At 46.6% G+C, this 13,118-nt stretch overlaps 1 protein-coding gene across 1 annotated transcript in view; it reads left to right on the forward strand.

Annotated features, from left to right (window-relative positions):
- QRICH1 (glutamine-rich 1) overlaps positions 1 to 12,912 on the forward strand; it is a 22,004-nt gene extending 9,092 nt beyond the window's left edge. The window contains exons 3-10 of the mRNA XM_010024428.1: positions 2,567 to 3,586; positions 6,774 to 6,951; positions 7,525 to 7,679; positions 8,443 to 8,557; positions 9,862 to 9,970; positions 10,309 to 10,460; positions 11,098 to 11,188; positions 11,955 to 12,912. Of these exons, the coding sequence (XP_010022730.1) occupies positions 2,567 to 3,586; positions 6,774 to 6,951; positions 7,525 to 7,679; positions 8,443 to 8,557; positions 9,862 to 9,970; positions 10,309 to 10,460; positions 11,098 to 11,188; positions 11,955 to 12,147 (2,013 nt within the window). The 3' untranslated portion in view covers positions 12,148 to 12,912. The remainder of the gene's footprint in view (positions 1 to 2,566; positions 3,587 to 6,773; positions 6,952 to 7,524; positions 7,680 to 8,442; positions 8,558 to 9,861; positions 9,971 to 10,308; positions 10,461 to 11,097; positions 11,189 to 11,954) is intronic.
- The last annotated feature ends 206 nt before the right edge of the window (positions 12,913 to 13,118 follow it).

Raw genomic sequence — 13,118 nt, forward strand, 5'->3', positions numbered from 1 at the left:
CCTGAGATAACAAGATAACATGAGGTCCATGTAAGAAGCTCTGGGTTGAACTCTGTAAATCAGAAACGATTGTAGCACTCCTGGGTACAACCTACTTGAAAATAGGGAGGGATCTGCTGCAAGACGTGGTTGTTAAAAATGGATGTGTAATTCACAAGGGATGGGTCGTGCGTGGTAGGTAGAGCTCCAGTGTTCTTTTAAATAGGAGCAGTTTCTAGTCAGAAGCATGACACCTGAAGTATGCAGCACAGAGAGCTTCCAGGCGTGCTGGAGTCTGACTTCTTCCCCCTTTTTGAGTCCAGACTCATTCTTTGGGTGTTAACAATAGCACTTTTAAGGAGTTTTCAGTCAACCTGTGCAGATTCTGAAAACACACTGCAGAAGTACAGGCTAAATGACATGTTTGCCCTTTTTTGTGACACGATTTTGAATTCTGGCAGATAAAGCAAATGTTTCTTGGATGAAACTGAAAATACATCAGTGCAATAATGCATTTTAGTTTGGCCAGTGTTGGGTCTTTGCTTTGCAGGTCATCCTTTGAACAAGGACTTTAAGAATCACTAATGCAGTCCTTAGTATTAATTTAAGTCAGATATTTTGGAGAATGTTTGCCTTAGAGATGTAATTGCAACTGTCTTCCCCTGAACTCTTCACTGGGGTCTGTGCTTGGGCCTGTTTGCCCAAGGCAGTGCTCATGCTGGACTGCAGTATGATAAGAGTATTAAATAGAACTGAAGCAGCATCCCATAGGTGAGTTCATCTTTTTCAGTTAACTGCCTGATCAGATCACTCACTGATGCAGCCCTTAAAGCTGTCAGGCTGACACAAGCTCGTCTGTTTCTTGTTACCTTGCAGGGAATTCCTATAGCAAGTCCGCGTCATCTGGATTGTGGTATGCTGCATATAGCTTCCAGCAGGAACCTGTAAAATTCCCTATTCTTCCTGGAAATAAAATTAGTTCTTAACAGGAGGTGACTTATAAAACTGGTCTGCAAGTGGTGCATTTTGCTACACCACTTTTTTTCCTCTTAATGGGCTGCAAATGAATCCTTAATGTTTCTTAAGGTGATGTTGGGAGGTGAGATTTCATGTGTCTGTGCAGTGCAGACCTGCGTGGGGATTGTTCCTGGCATTGTCAGGCTGGCTACTGTGGTGTCTGTGCAAATGCTGTGTTAACTTCCCTCACTCCAGAAAGTGAGGTAGAAAAGGGTGAGAGAACATGAGTAGGAAGGCATGGTTTTGGAACTAGATAGATCTGTTTTGGCTTCAAACTTCATATGGCTCTCATAGGTGCCACTAATAAAGTGCTACATCTCCCTGCTGAGTTTGAAAGGAGAGGCTGAATAATTAATTCCCTCCCTTAAGGTAGAGTGTTAAGGAAACCTGGAGAAACACATGATTATGGGAACCTGGGATATTGCTTCTAGGATGAGGGAAATGCAACAAAGGGACTCTGTAAATGAGGGGAACAGAGTGGGGAAGTGTGTGGATGAGGAGAGCAGACCTGACTTGGTGCCCTAGCAGTGAAGATGCCACTTGGGCTGGGTTCAAGGCCTGGGATGTGAAGTTGTTGGGGACTCCCTCTGACTCCTAGCTTTAGGGCTGCTCCTGGGCTGCTGCTAGATGGTGTGACAGACCGTGGACAAATGAGCCTTGATGCAAGAGGGTGTGATTTATTTTTTAGTTTTTCCCTAGAATAAAAAGAACTGTGTTTGGCTCCAAGTCTTAAGATAATTTATCCATGTTATTCAGCATTGTGTGTTTGAGCTAGAAAATACAACTGAGTAATTTGGACAATAAAGGGAATAAGTGAATACTGAAAATCGAATTGGTTTTAATTATCATTGCCAAAGAAATACTTGTGACACTTAAAACCCAAATGCTGCAGCACTGCTCCTCAGTTTACGACTCAGGTTGAGCTCGCAACTTCCCATGTTGACACCCGCTTGGGTAGCATTACTATTGGAGATTGCTTCCAAAATGATATTTCTGTGCTTTATCTGGAAAGGGCCAAGTGCTGGTTTCAACTTACCCATATTTCTTGCTGCCTGTCACTGGCAAGTGCTCCGACTGGGGCTGAAGGCAGTAAAACCATCTTTAGAGCACAGTAAGGATGAGGCAAGCTCCTGCATTTTGTAGCGAGATAAACTTATAACGTGCATGACCTTAGCGTCTTGCTATTGCAGAGCCTATGCTGAAATAACATTTTAGCAATGCAAATAGTGCTGAAGACTCGTTTGGCTCCCAAGGATGCAATCTGTTGGCTTGAGCCCACAGAGCTTTGAGGATGGCGATGCAGCTCACGCGCTTTTCTGTCTGTGCTGAGAAGGGTGGTCATGTGCAGCGCTGAGCAAACACGTCATCTGCCATGTCTCTGTTAGCAACCAGGCAATGCCAGAGCAACTTGATTCTATTTTCCTGAGGTCTTTACTGAGGTATTCATATATGGAATCATAAAACTGAGCATAAAAGACCTGGAGCGTAGACCTCCAGTGATGGATCATCTCTGTTGGTGGCCCCGCTGTTGAATCACTGATGTCTGACTGCTGAATTGGTGTCGTTGCAGGTTCAGGTCCAGGTCCAGCAGTCACCGCAGCAGGTCTCCGCCCAGCAGCTCTCTCCACAGCTCACTGTCCATCAGGCTTCGGAGCAGCCAATACCGGTCCAAGTGCAGATCCAAGGCCAGGCGCAGCAGCAGGCATCCCAGACAATACAGAGTCAGTCTCTTCAGAGCCCCAGCCCATCTCAGCTGCAGGCAGCTCAAATCCAAGTGCAGCATGTGCAGACTGCCCAGCAGATCCAGGCTGCGGAGATACAGGAGGAACACATACAACACCAGCAGATCCAGGCCCAGCTTGTGGCAGGACAGGCCATTACTGGTGGCCAGCAGATACAGATCCAAACAGTTGGGGCACTGTCACCTCCACCTTCTCAGCAGGGCTCTCCACGAGAGGGAGAGCGGCGGATCAGCACTGCCAGTGTCCTTCAGCCCGTGAAGAAGCGTAAGGTGGATATGCCTATCACTGTATCGTATGCTATTTCAGGGCAGCCAGTTGCCACCGTGTTGGCCATTCCTCAGGGCCAGCAGCAAAGTTACGTCTCTTTAAGGCCAGACTTGTTAACAGTGGACAGTGCCCACCTGTACAGTGCCACTGGGACCATTACTAGCCCCACTGGAGAGACTTGGACCATCCCTGTTTACTCTGCTCAGCCACGTGGTGACCTTCAGCAGCAAAACATAACCCACATTGCCATCCCTCAGGAGGCCTACAACGCCGTCCACGTCAGCGGCTCGCCAACGACACTGGCTACCGTGAAGCTGGAAGATGACAAGGACAAGATGGTGGGAAGTACTTCAGTAGTGAAGAACTCTCACGAGGAGGTGGTGCAGACTCTTGCTAATTCGCTCTTTCCAGCACAGTTTATGAATGGCAACATCCACATTCCAGTGGCAGTGCAGGCTGTGGCAGGGACGTACCAGAACACAGCGCAGACAGTGCACATATGGGACCCGCAGCAGCAACAGCAGCAGCCCACACCCCAGGAGCAGGGGCAGCAGCAGCAGCAGCTACAAGACACTTGCTCGGTAAGTTATAACTGCTTCTCACTCTGTCTGCGGTTAACAACTTGGAAATGTTGAGGAGAGGGAGGATGGCAGCAGACAGCTGATAGGGAAGCAGAGATGTATCCGTCCCAGTAACCTGTTGTAGGGCATTTGACTCCTGATAGGTGTCAGACTGTGATGTGTTGGTATGTAATTATAGGATTCAAACCTTCCTCAAAGTGCATCCTTGCTCTTCGTGGTGTAAAGTAATAGATATGTGCTCCTTGCTGGCTGCTTCATAGCAGGTATTCCGAGGTCTGCAGTCTCTGCTGAGCTGTTGTGGGGGTTGCAGTGGCCAGGCAGGGGTGGTTGCAGTGGAGCAAGGAGTGCAAATACATTACTCACCTCCTTATCAGTTACTCTGTGTTATGCAGCACGTGGGTTCACAGCAGATCCTGTGCCAGGGTGAAGTGTTGAAGTCTCCCTAGTTGGGAGCCCACCTCACGGATCAGGTGCATCTGTAACACCCTGTCCCGCTTCTGGGAAATGCCTGGTGTGCAAGAGAGCAGTAAGGAGCAGTGGCAAGTGAGCCTCTCCTCATGGTGCTTGGCAAACACAGCAGCCAGATTTGTTGCTGATTTTTTTTTTTTTAATAGGCTTTGTTGCTAACTTTAAGCTATAGATTATTTTGAATTGGCTTTTAAAACTTGAATAACTGGGGCTATTAATGGACTTCTGTATGTGCAAATGGATGTCATTGATCTTTTATTACCAGAAAGTGAAAAGTGATTGATCTGTCAGAGCCTGTTTTTGCTGAATGGAATGAGGGCAAAAATACCCAAGTCCGCTAGCATAAGCATTACAAATTCCTTCTGGTTTATAAATAACACTGTTGGCTTTATAAAGCTGTATATGCCCTCTGCTTCATCAGTAAGTCCTGACACAAGGAGGATTACCTACTGTACTTGTATCTGCTTGTTTCTGAGTTGGTGGGCTGTAGCCCACCAAGATCTGCACTGAGAAGGTTCCCTACATCTGTAGATAACTTTCAGGTCCTGGATGCTCTCTTCTATAAAGCTGTACTTCAAGCTGCAGTTTATGGGTCTTGTAATGCATGGGGGTTGGTTTGGTTGGGGTTTTCTTGTTTTGTCATGTTCAGATAATCTTCTGTAGCTCATTGGTACTTCAGAGATCACTTCATCACTTTTAGTTGCTTGAACAAACTAAGTTAATAAAGCTTTTTGGCTTTTGCTAAACAGGAATTTTAGGCTTATTCTAGGGTCTTCTAAGAGTATGGGCCACATTCTTGGGATCCTTCCTGAGGTATTAGCCCTATAATTTCTTTAATGGCTAATTGCAAATCGTCTTCTAACACTGCATATTGTGTGTTAAGTTGCAGCTATTTTGCTCTAATTGTGAAAAACTGTTAAGAAACAACTGCCAGCTCAGAGAATTAAGTGCAGCCTGTGTGCCTGCCTCACACTGCACAGGGTGTCTGTAGGTCAGGGCAGAAGATCATCCCTTAGGCTGGGGTGGTGGAGGTGAGGTGGTTGGCTCTGGGAAGCTTCCTGCCCTCTGGAGTGCAATTGGGCAGCGCTCTGGAGGACACGGAGTCTCTGTCCTCGCTTCTGCAGAGCCAGAGTGTCAGTTCACCCTTGGACTCCTGTCCTCTTCAAGGCAGAGGCTTGCTTGATGACTTCAACGTTGTCAGTATCTGCCTTGATAAAAGCTGGGCCCTTTCAGTCACAGCCTTCCTGTGCTGCTGGTTCTGAGAAGCAGAGAGCTGTTAAGAGCTAATGGAAAAGAACAACTGACCAGAGGCAGTCAGAGGGCTCCAGTCTGAGCTGGAGCTTTGTTTCTGCAGCTGAATTCTGTTACACTAAGTAAGGTAGAGGCATTACTACAGTCTCTAGGCTGTTTTCATTATGGTCTCTAGTACTGTCAGAGCAACTCGCACTGATGATTGACACTTGGCAGTATCAAAGGAAAAGCTGCTTCATTATAGCAAAGCTTTTTGGGGTGGCTCTTAAGGAGGAGAAGGTGGAACTGTTCTGATGTGAGAACTGCCGTCCCTAACATGCAGAGTGCCAGTGAGAATTTGACTAAGGGCTGTAAAGCTTCAGGTTAACCTTTGTAACTGAGGTAGCTGTGAGACTGTGGCATGGGCTGGAGAAGCTGCAGTGAAGAATGCAGGGTGAGTGCAGCTGGAGGGCTCACTGCTTCTTCTACGTAGGTGTCATCATCACCCATATGGCTTTATGGCTGTAAAATAAGTTCCAGTTTGAGGTGGTAATTCCAGATGTAAGGTGCTGCTGCGAAGTAAACTTCCAAAGGGGACGGAGACCCTTTAGGTCTGTAGTAGGTCATAGAGTAGCTCTTCACAGAATAGTAGTGAGCTCTCATGAGCAGTATTGGGTAGTTGGAGAGCATTGCAGTGCAGCTGAAGGGATGTTTGATGCTGGTGTTCTAGTTTGTTATTAATTAATTTCTACGAGGTATAAAGTAATCTTATCAGTTCTTGATGATAACAACAGAGTGTTATGTACTGAGGAATGAAGAGAGGTGGGAGGGATGCTACTACCAGTGTACAATGTGCCATTGTACCCAGCACCTTGTCAGGGCACTGCAGGCTTAGAGCAGCCGTGGTTGGCAGAGCGGATGGCACCTCGCTGAGCCTCCCTGCCAGGGGCTGGGGGTCTCTCTAGGTGCTGTGTCTGTGAGGGGCCTGGGGCTGCTCTTGGTTGAGTGAGATGATGGACTTCAGTGGTGGGTCAGTGACAAGTTAGCTGAAGCCAAGAAAAATGCTTTGAAGCAAATTTGGCTTCAGAATCAATAGTGATCTGATTCAGTGTTTGAGGGGAGACCACAAGTCTGTTGTTGAGAGGACTTCAGCTCTATAAAGATCCTTGCCTTTGAATGTACTGGCTCCCTACTTAGTGGTATTGTGGCTGTTAGGTCTCCTGTGATGTTCTGCAGGACTTCTAAACACATCAGACTGCAAGTGGTGTGGATTTGGTAAATCCCTTCAAACTAAAAGAGTTCTTGGAGAGGTGAATACTCTTTTGTGAGCAGCAATTCAGGTTAGACAGCAAAAGTTATGCTCCTTGGATTAGAGGAGTGTTGCAAAAGGCTGATATCCTGGGCCCAGAGGAATTGCAGCATTACTTGGGGTTTGTGGAACTGCTGCATATCAAAGTGTCTCTATAAACTGAACTGTTTTCTTTCACAGGCTCAAACTGTTCAGGTTGCTGAAGTTGAACCACAACCACAGCCACAGACTTCACCTGAACTTCTACTTCCAAACTCTCTGAAGCCAGAAGAAGGGCTTGAAGTCTGGAAAAGCTGGGCACAGACCAAGAATGCAGAGCTGGAAAAAGAAGCCCAAAATAGGCTAGCACCTATTGGAAGTATGTGTCATGACAACATGGCCTGTCTTTCAAGTGGGATTAGGAGTGACTAAAATGTTGGCTGTTTACTGCCTCAGAAAGCTCCTTTGTTTTTAAGTGCAGGCTTTGATTTACTCTGCAGCACCACTCCACTGCCACAGGACATGCTCCAAGGGAGGTGCAGAGCCAGCGCCAGCACCCAGGCTGGTAGCAGTAGCAGAGGGTGCTGTGACTGTGGTATGTGGAGGAAGAACATGGCTGTGAGTGGCAGCCAGGCTGGTAGAGCAGTCACAGAGCTGATGTTTCCCTGTTGCTGCAGGGCAGCATTTCATTGTGGACATGGTGAAAGAAGGTAATAGTCATGCAGTTGGCAGGGCAGAGAGTCTTCCTGTTGGATTCTTGCCTGGTTTATCTTTTAGTAGATCTGACAGCCTACAATCCTGATTTGCTTTAGTTTTCTTTATACAGGGAGAAGGAGGTAGTACTGGGCCTGCTACACAGAATGGCAAAGCCAGAGAGGTGGGAAATCACTCCTGAAAGGTTGGGGAAGTGGCTTTATGGCTTAACTAACATGGCTTTGGTTTGGTTTTCCAGGGCGCCAGCTGCTGAGGTTCCAGGAGGATCTCATCTCCTCAGCTGTGGCTGAGCTCAATTATGGGCTATGCTTAATGACACGAGAAGCTCGAAATGGTGATGGTGAACCCTATGATCCAGATGTGCTCTACTACATCTTCCTGTGCATTCAGAAGGTAGGGGGAGGACTGCTCTGTGCACCAGAGCTGTGCGTCTTGTCAGCATGTAAAGGGAGGGTTCTCTGATAAAGACAGGGAGGTTGTGGCTTCCATGAAGCTTCACAACAGTTTTGCAAGACAGAGTCTCTTTGCTTAAAACCAGACAAGACCCCATCTAGACGAAATGTGATCAGTGCACAGCAATGCCCTCCCTTCATGAGTTAAATTTGTGAAGCATTATTAATAACCGAGTTCAGGATCGTGGTGAGAATAATGAATTTTAGGGTTTTAGGCAGGGGAGGAGGGTTGGATGATGCTTGAGGCAGTTGTCAATGTCAGAACTTGATCTCGTTGAAGCTTTAACAAGCAAGAACTTAGCTTTGTGGGATGTGGGAAGTCTAAGCTGGTAATATTAGTGTGCTTTCTGAGGAGCTGCAGGGTGGAGCTAAACTCTGAGAGGAGAATTGAGTGTCTCCCTCCTTAACCTGCAACAGTAGCATCCAAAGGACAGTCATGTGAAATAACCTGAAGTGAAAGGTGAAATCTCAGCAGCTTCACTTTCTAAGATGGGTTTTTCCTTTCCCTCCTAGCATTGTCATGGCAGAAGCTGAGATTACCTGCCCTGCACCGGCCTTGGTGCAAGGGTCCTCCCTCTAAGTAGAATGTCTTCAGTGCTAGGCTGTAAAATGCTTGACTAACCAGTACTGGGCTCTTAGGCTAAGGTCTGGTGTGAGGAAGGTGCTTCCTCTGACGCTGCTGCACTGTGTTGTGGATCTTTCAGTATCTCTTTGAAAATGGCCGAGTAGATGACATCTTCTCAGATCTCTACTACATTCGGTTCACTGAATGGCTGCATGAAGTTCTGAAGGACGTCCAGCCCCGTGTTTCCCCTCTTGGTAAGAACTTTTGTTTAAGAACTTTAAACCTTTCTGGAGCTTGGGATGATTAGACTGAACTGCAGCAGAGTGTAGTTTGAATAGAAACTCTTTGGAAGTGCTACAGGTCTCTGGGACAGCTCCTGCTTGTCAGGGAGAAAAATCCTGTGTCTGCAGTGACTGCTGGGTTACTGCACGAGGCAGGCTCTAGCCCTGTTAAGGGCTATTTGTCTGTCACTTCTCACCCAGCAGAAGGCAGGTTGTTGGGACTTTGTAGTGTCATGAGCTTGACTTACTTGGAAGCCAGCTGATCCTTGATCCTAACCAAGCTTCCTCATCTGGAGTACTAATACATCTTGCCTCTACTATGTATTGTTACTTTGGGAGCTAAGAACAACGCTGTCACGTTGCCTTGTAGCCAGATACTGTCTGCAGGGCCAACTAAGTGTCAAAGGAAAAACCAGTGTGTGTGATCAGAGCCTTGATGCTGCACTGAAATGCAGCACAGCCCTGGGCTGAGAAGATGATGGCAGCAGGGGTGAGAGGAGCACTTCCAGAAGAGACAGATTCTGACGGAATTATGTATGAGAACTAGATTAAGAAGTGCATTTTCAGGGCAGGAAACCTGGCTGCTCCTGCCTTCATTCCCTTTGATCTGATGGGACTTCAGTGAAGAAGCTGCTGCTTGTGTTGAGCGCAGGAGCTGATGTTACAGGCTCGATGGCTCAGTAGCACTGAGAGTTTGGGAATCCTTTTGTTTTCACTCTGGCTCTTTGATCTGTGTTTTGTCATTCCCAAGCCCCGGAGTTCATAGTGCTGTCTGTTTCTCTGTTTATCTGTGTATTTGGAGTATAGTATTTCTCTTTTACACAAAGGATAAAAAAAAATCTGAGAATCAAAGGATTACTCATGTGTCCAAATACATCACTTGGCACTGTGTGCTGACTAAAGCTGTGTGCAGGGCCAAGAGCTGATTTGTTACACTGGCCTGCCTGCTCTCACATATTATTGGATTAGGAGCATCTGCATTGGAGTCGAGCCATTAATTAAAAGCTGTTTAAGTGCATGTTTATTCCTCTCTGGGCTGGTATGCATGGGCGTGCTGCAGAAGCATACCCTCCACAGCTAGAGGTTGAGGTATGTATTGAAGTGGTTCCTAACCATACCTCCTGTTGGAAGTTATTTGCACAGTAGTGACCCTTGACACCAGTGAGGATCTCTTCCTCCTCCTCCTCCTCCAGATTTAAATATTCTCCAGTAGTTACAGACTATAAATTACTGCTGTGATAGTTTCCTGGCATGATACTGACTTCTGCTTATTGCAGGTTATGTCCTCTCCAGTCATGTAACAGAAGAGATGCTGTGGGAGTGTAAGCAGCTGGGAGCTCACTCCCCGTCCACCTTGCTCACTACACTGATGTTTTTTAATACAAAGTAAGTACTCAGGTCTTTGAGGATCTTGGGGAATAAAAGAACTTCAGATGCTCCATCCTTCAGGGTTGGCAGGAAACTGCTGCACTGGATTAGGGCAGAATCATGGATTCTGAGTGGCTGCACACAGAGCCCTCCTGCAGCCTCATAGGTAAAGAAGATGTGGAGCAACAAGGAAAGGAGCTGCAGAGGGGAAACTGAACTTGTGCTGTTGCTTTGCTGCTGGAACAGTCTTTAACTGGGTGTTGGTTTGAGCTTCAGCTGAGCAAAGATGACTACTTTGCTGTTGTCCTGTATCCTTTACTTGCTCCTGAATGTCCTGTGTTCTCCTTGCCGCTCAGATACTTCCTGTTGAAAACAGTAGACCAGCACATGAAGCTGGCCTTCTCCAAGGTGTTGAGGCAGACCAAGAAGAACCCTTCTAATCCCAAGGATAAAAGCACGAGTATCCGCTATCTGAAGGCTCCTGGCGTACACCAGACAGGACAGAAAGGTAGTGTCTGCAGGTGTTTTGGGTGGACTGTTTACTTACTGGGCTTGAAGGAAGTGGATGAACCATGAGAACCCAAGGCTCTGCCAGTTACTCTCAGCCCACATGTGGTCTGTGTGAGAGAGTGCAGTACCTTCTAATAATGAGCCTGGGGACATAACCTTACTCTGGGGTATATACAAGACTCATCAAGAGCTAAGGATAACTTTGTTACTTTTATTTTTTATGGATAAAGGGTCTATTGGGTGTAAGTGCTTATGAACAGAGGGAGAAACTTCTTTGGGAGGGCTTCTCTTACCTTGACTCATGTGAACCCGTATAGAATCCGTATGTAAGTACAATCTGTCCTCTTCAAAACACCGACTTGGGGTTTAGCTGAGGCATTGCAGTCTCAGCAGTGAGATTTCTCTCATTTTGGGCTGTGCAGAGGAGAAATGGAAAGGACGTGGATGGGTTGTGATCTTCAGTAGCATCGGCATAAAGCAAGCTTTCCATGTAGTGCTTTGAGCATTTAGAACCAGGTGCCCCTGCCCTGGCACGGCTGTCTGTCTCTTGTATGGTGACATGGTGCTGCTTGGCACTGCTCAGTGTGTTGTACTTACACAGTGTCTGACACACTTCTGGGGGGGCTGGGTTGTAGTTACAGATGACATGTATGCAGAGCAGACTGAGAATCCAGAGAACCCCCTGAGGTGCCCCATAAAGCTGTATGACTTCTACCTCTTCAAATGGTGAGAGCTCTTGTTCATGTCTATCACTGCTTGCCTTCTGTGACTGTTAAGCTGCCTCTTGTGGCTGGCCTAGTTTTCAGGGCTGTGTTTTATTGCTGGCACAGTTTCTATATTTGCATAAATTTACCTAAAATGGGGAGGGGTGTTGGTGTGAGAGGGTGGGATTTATTCTGACAGCACCTAAGTTGAACTTTGGTGGTATTTAAAGGAGACAAATCCTCATTTGTGAACTGGCTGCTCTTAATCTCATACTCCAGAGGTTTGCTGTGTTGCCATGAGCTCGCTGTTCTACCTGGGACTTGTGAGCATCCACTACTTGAGATGAGATTAAGAGTCCTATTTAAATTAGTTTCTGAACAAAAATGAGGACAACTTATTGGAGGGAGCCTCAAAGGACTCTCCTCTAAATTACGACTCTGATAATGAATGTAAATGTTCCTCTGCACAGATGGGTCTGCAGCTAACTTGGCTGAGCACGTATCCCATCCTTGCTTTACTCTGAGAGACCCCCAAAGCCATGTGTGTGTTACACTTAACCAGTGTGAAATAAAAATCACTTTCTTGTAGTCATCACTGTGGCTTTTTACCTTGGCATGGCCTAAAAGCTTTGGGACCGATGTTGTCCCTGGATGTACCTCTGTACCTTCACATCTCATCAGCCAGAAGTTCACTGTGGGGGTTTGTGGAGCCTGGGGTGAGGACTGTGCTGGTCTCTCCTGCCCAGGACAGTCTGTTAGCCTGGTTATTTCTCATCTTCCTCACACAGCCCCCAGAGTGTGAAAGGCCGGAATGACACATTTTACTTGACACCGGAGCCAGTGGTGGCCCCCAACAGCCCGATCTGGTATTCCATCCAGCCCATCAGCAGAGAGCAGATGGAGCAGATGCTCACCCGGATCCTGGTGATACGAGAGATTCAGGAAGCTATTGCCGTGGCTAATGCCAGCACCATGCACTAAGGCATCCTTCTTGGCTCAGAAGGGGTGGGGAGGGTGATGGGGGAGGGACAAGCAAAGAGAAATTGTACAGACTTTTACACTAAAGGAGATGCCTAAGTTTTTGGTTTTTTATTGGTGTAGTTATGAAGCCCTTTTAGGCTTCTTCTCTTTAAAAAGAATCTAAAGGAAAAAAAAAACCCTACCCATTGTGTATCCTTACCCAACACACCAAACTGTTGGAACCATTGGAGGCTGCATATCCCCTGCGAGCTGGGAGCTGTGGAAAGCTGCTGGTTGACTCTGGGTTGTTGGTTTTTTTTATGATGTAGAAAACATGAACCTACAGGATTGGCCTGGCTGGCTGGGGCCTCTGTCTCCTTGGAGCACGTGCAGCCTAGAGGGCACAGAATGATGGATGGACCTGCTCAGCCAGTGGAGGAGAGGCAGGCATCTTCTTTTCTTGTGCTTGGACGTTAATTTGCTGTTATCTTGGAAGGAAGAGGAGAGAGTGAACTGCAATTGTGATTTATATAAAAACAAAAGCAAACCAACAATTTCTATTCAGACCTTTAAGTGACATTTTTAGATGTTAAAAGTACAAACTTTACCACACTTTTGTTTTTTTTTTTTTTTGGCCTAACGTTGAGGCCTTAAACCTTGAGGCTCCTGTGCCTGATGGAATTCTTGTAACATACACTTGTGTATCATATAAAGATACCACCCTGTTTCTCTTATGTATTCTTACTCTAGTTGTTTATTAAGAATGACGAGCACGTCTTTTCAACATGCCATTGAACAATGTGTCTTTATTTGGGGAAGAGTGAGCTGTGAGGGTGGGGGGGTCATTATACAAAGGTCAGTATGCAAACTGGTTGTTTTCATCCCTGTTTGTGCTTTCCAGCTCGACTCCGCTGGACTTTTCACCTAAATTAGGAAGGTAGAAGGAGATTAAACTTCTGCTGAAGGACCTGAATGTCTGCTTGCTGATGGAA

This window comes from Nestor notabilis, unplaced genomic scaffold, assembly GCF_000696875.1.
Source record: "Nestor notabilis isolate BGI_N333 unplaced genomic scaffold, ASM69687v1 scaffold9671, whole genome shotgun sequence".
NCBI classification, from domain to species: Eukaryota; Metazoa; Chordata; class Aves; order Psittaciformes; family Psittacidae; genus Nestor; species Nestor notabilis.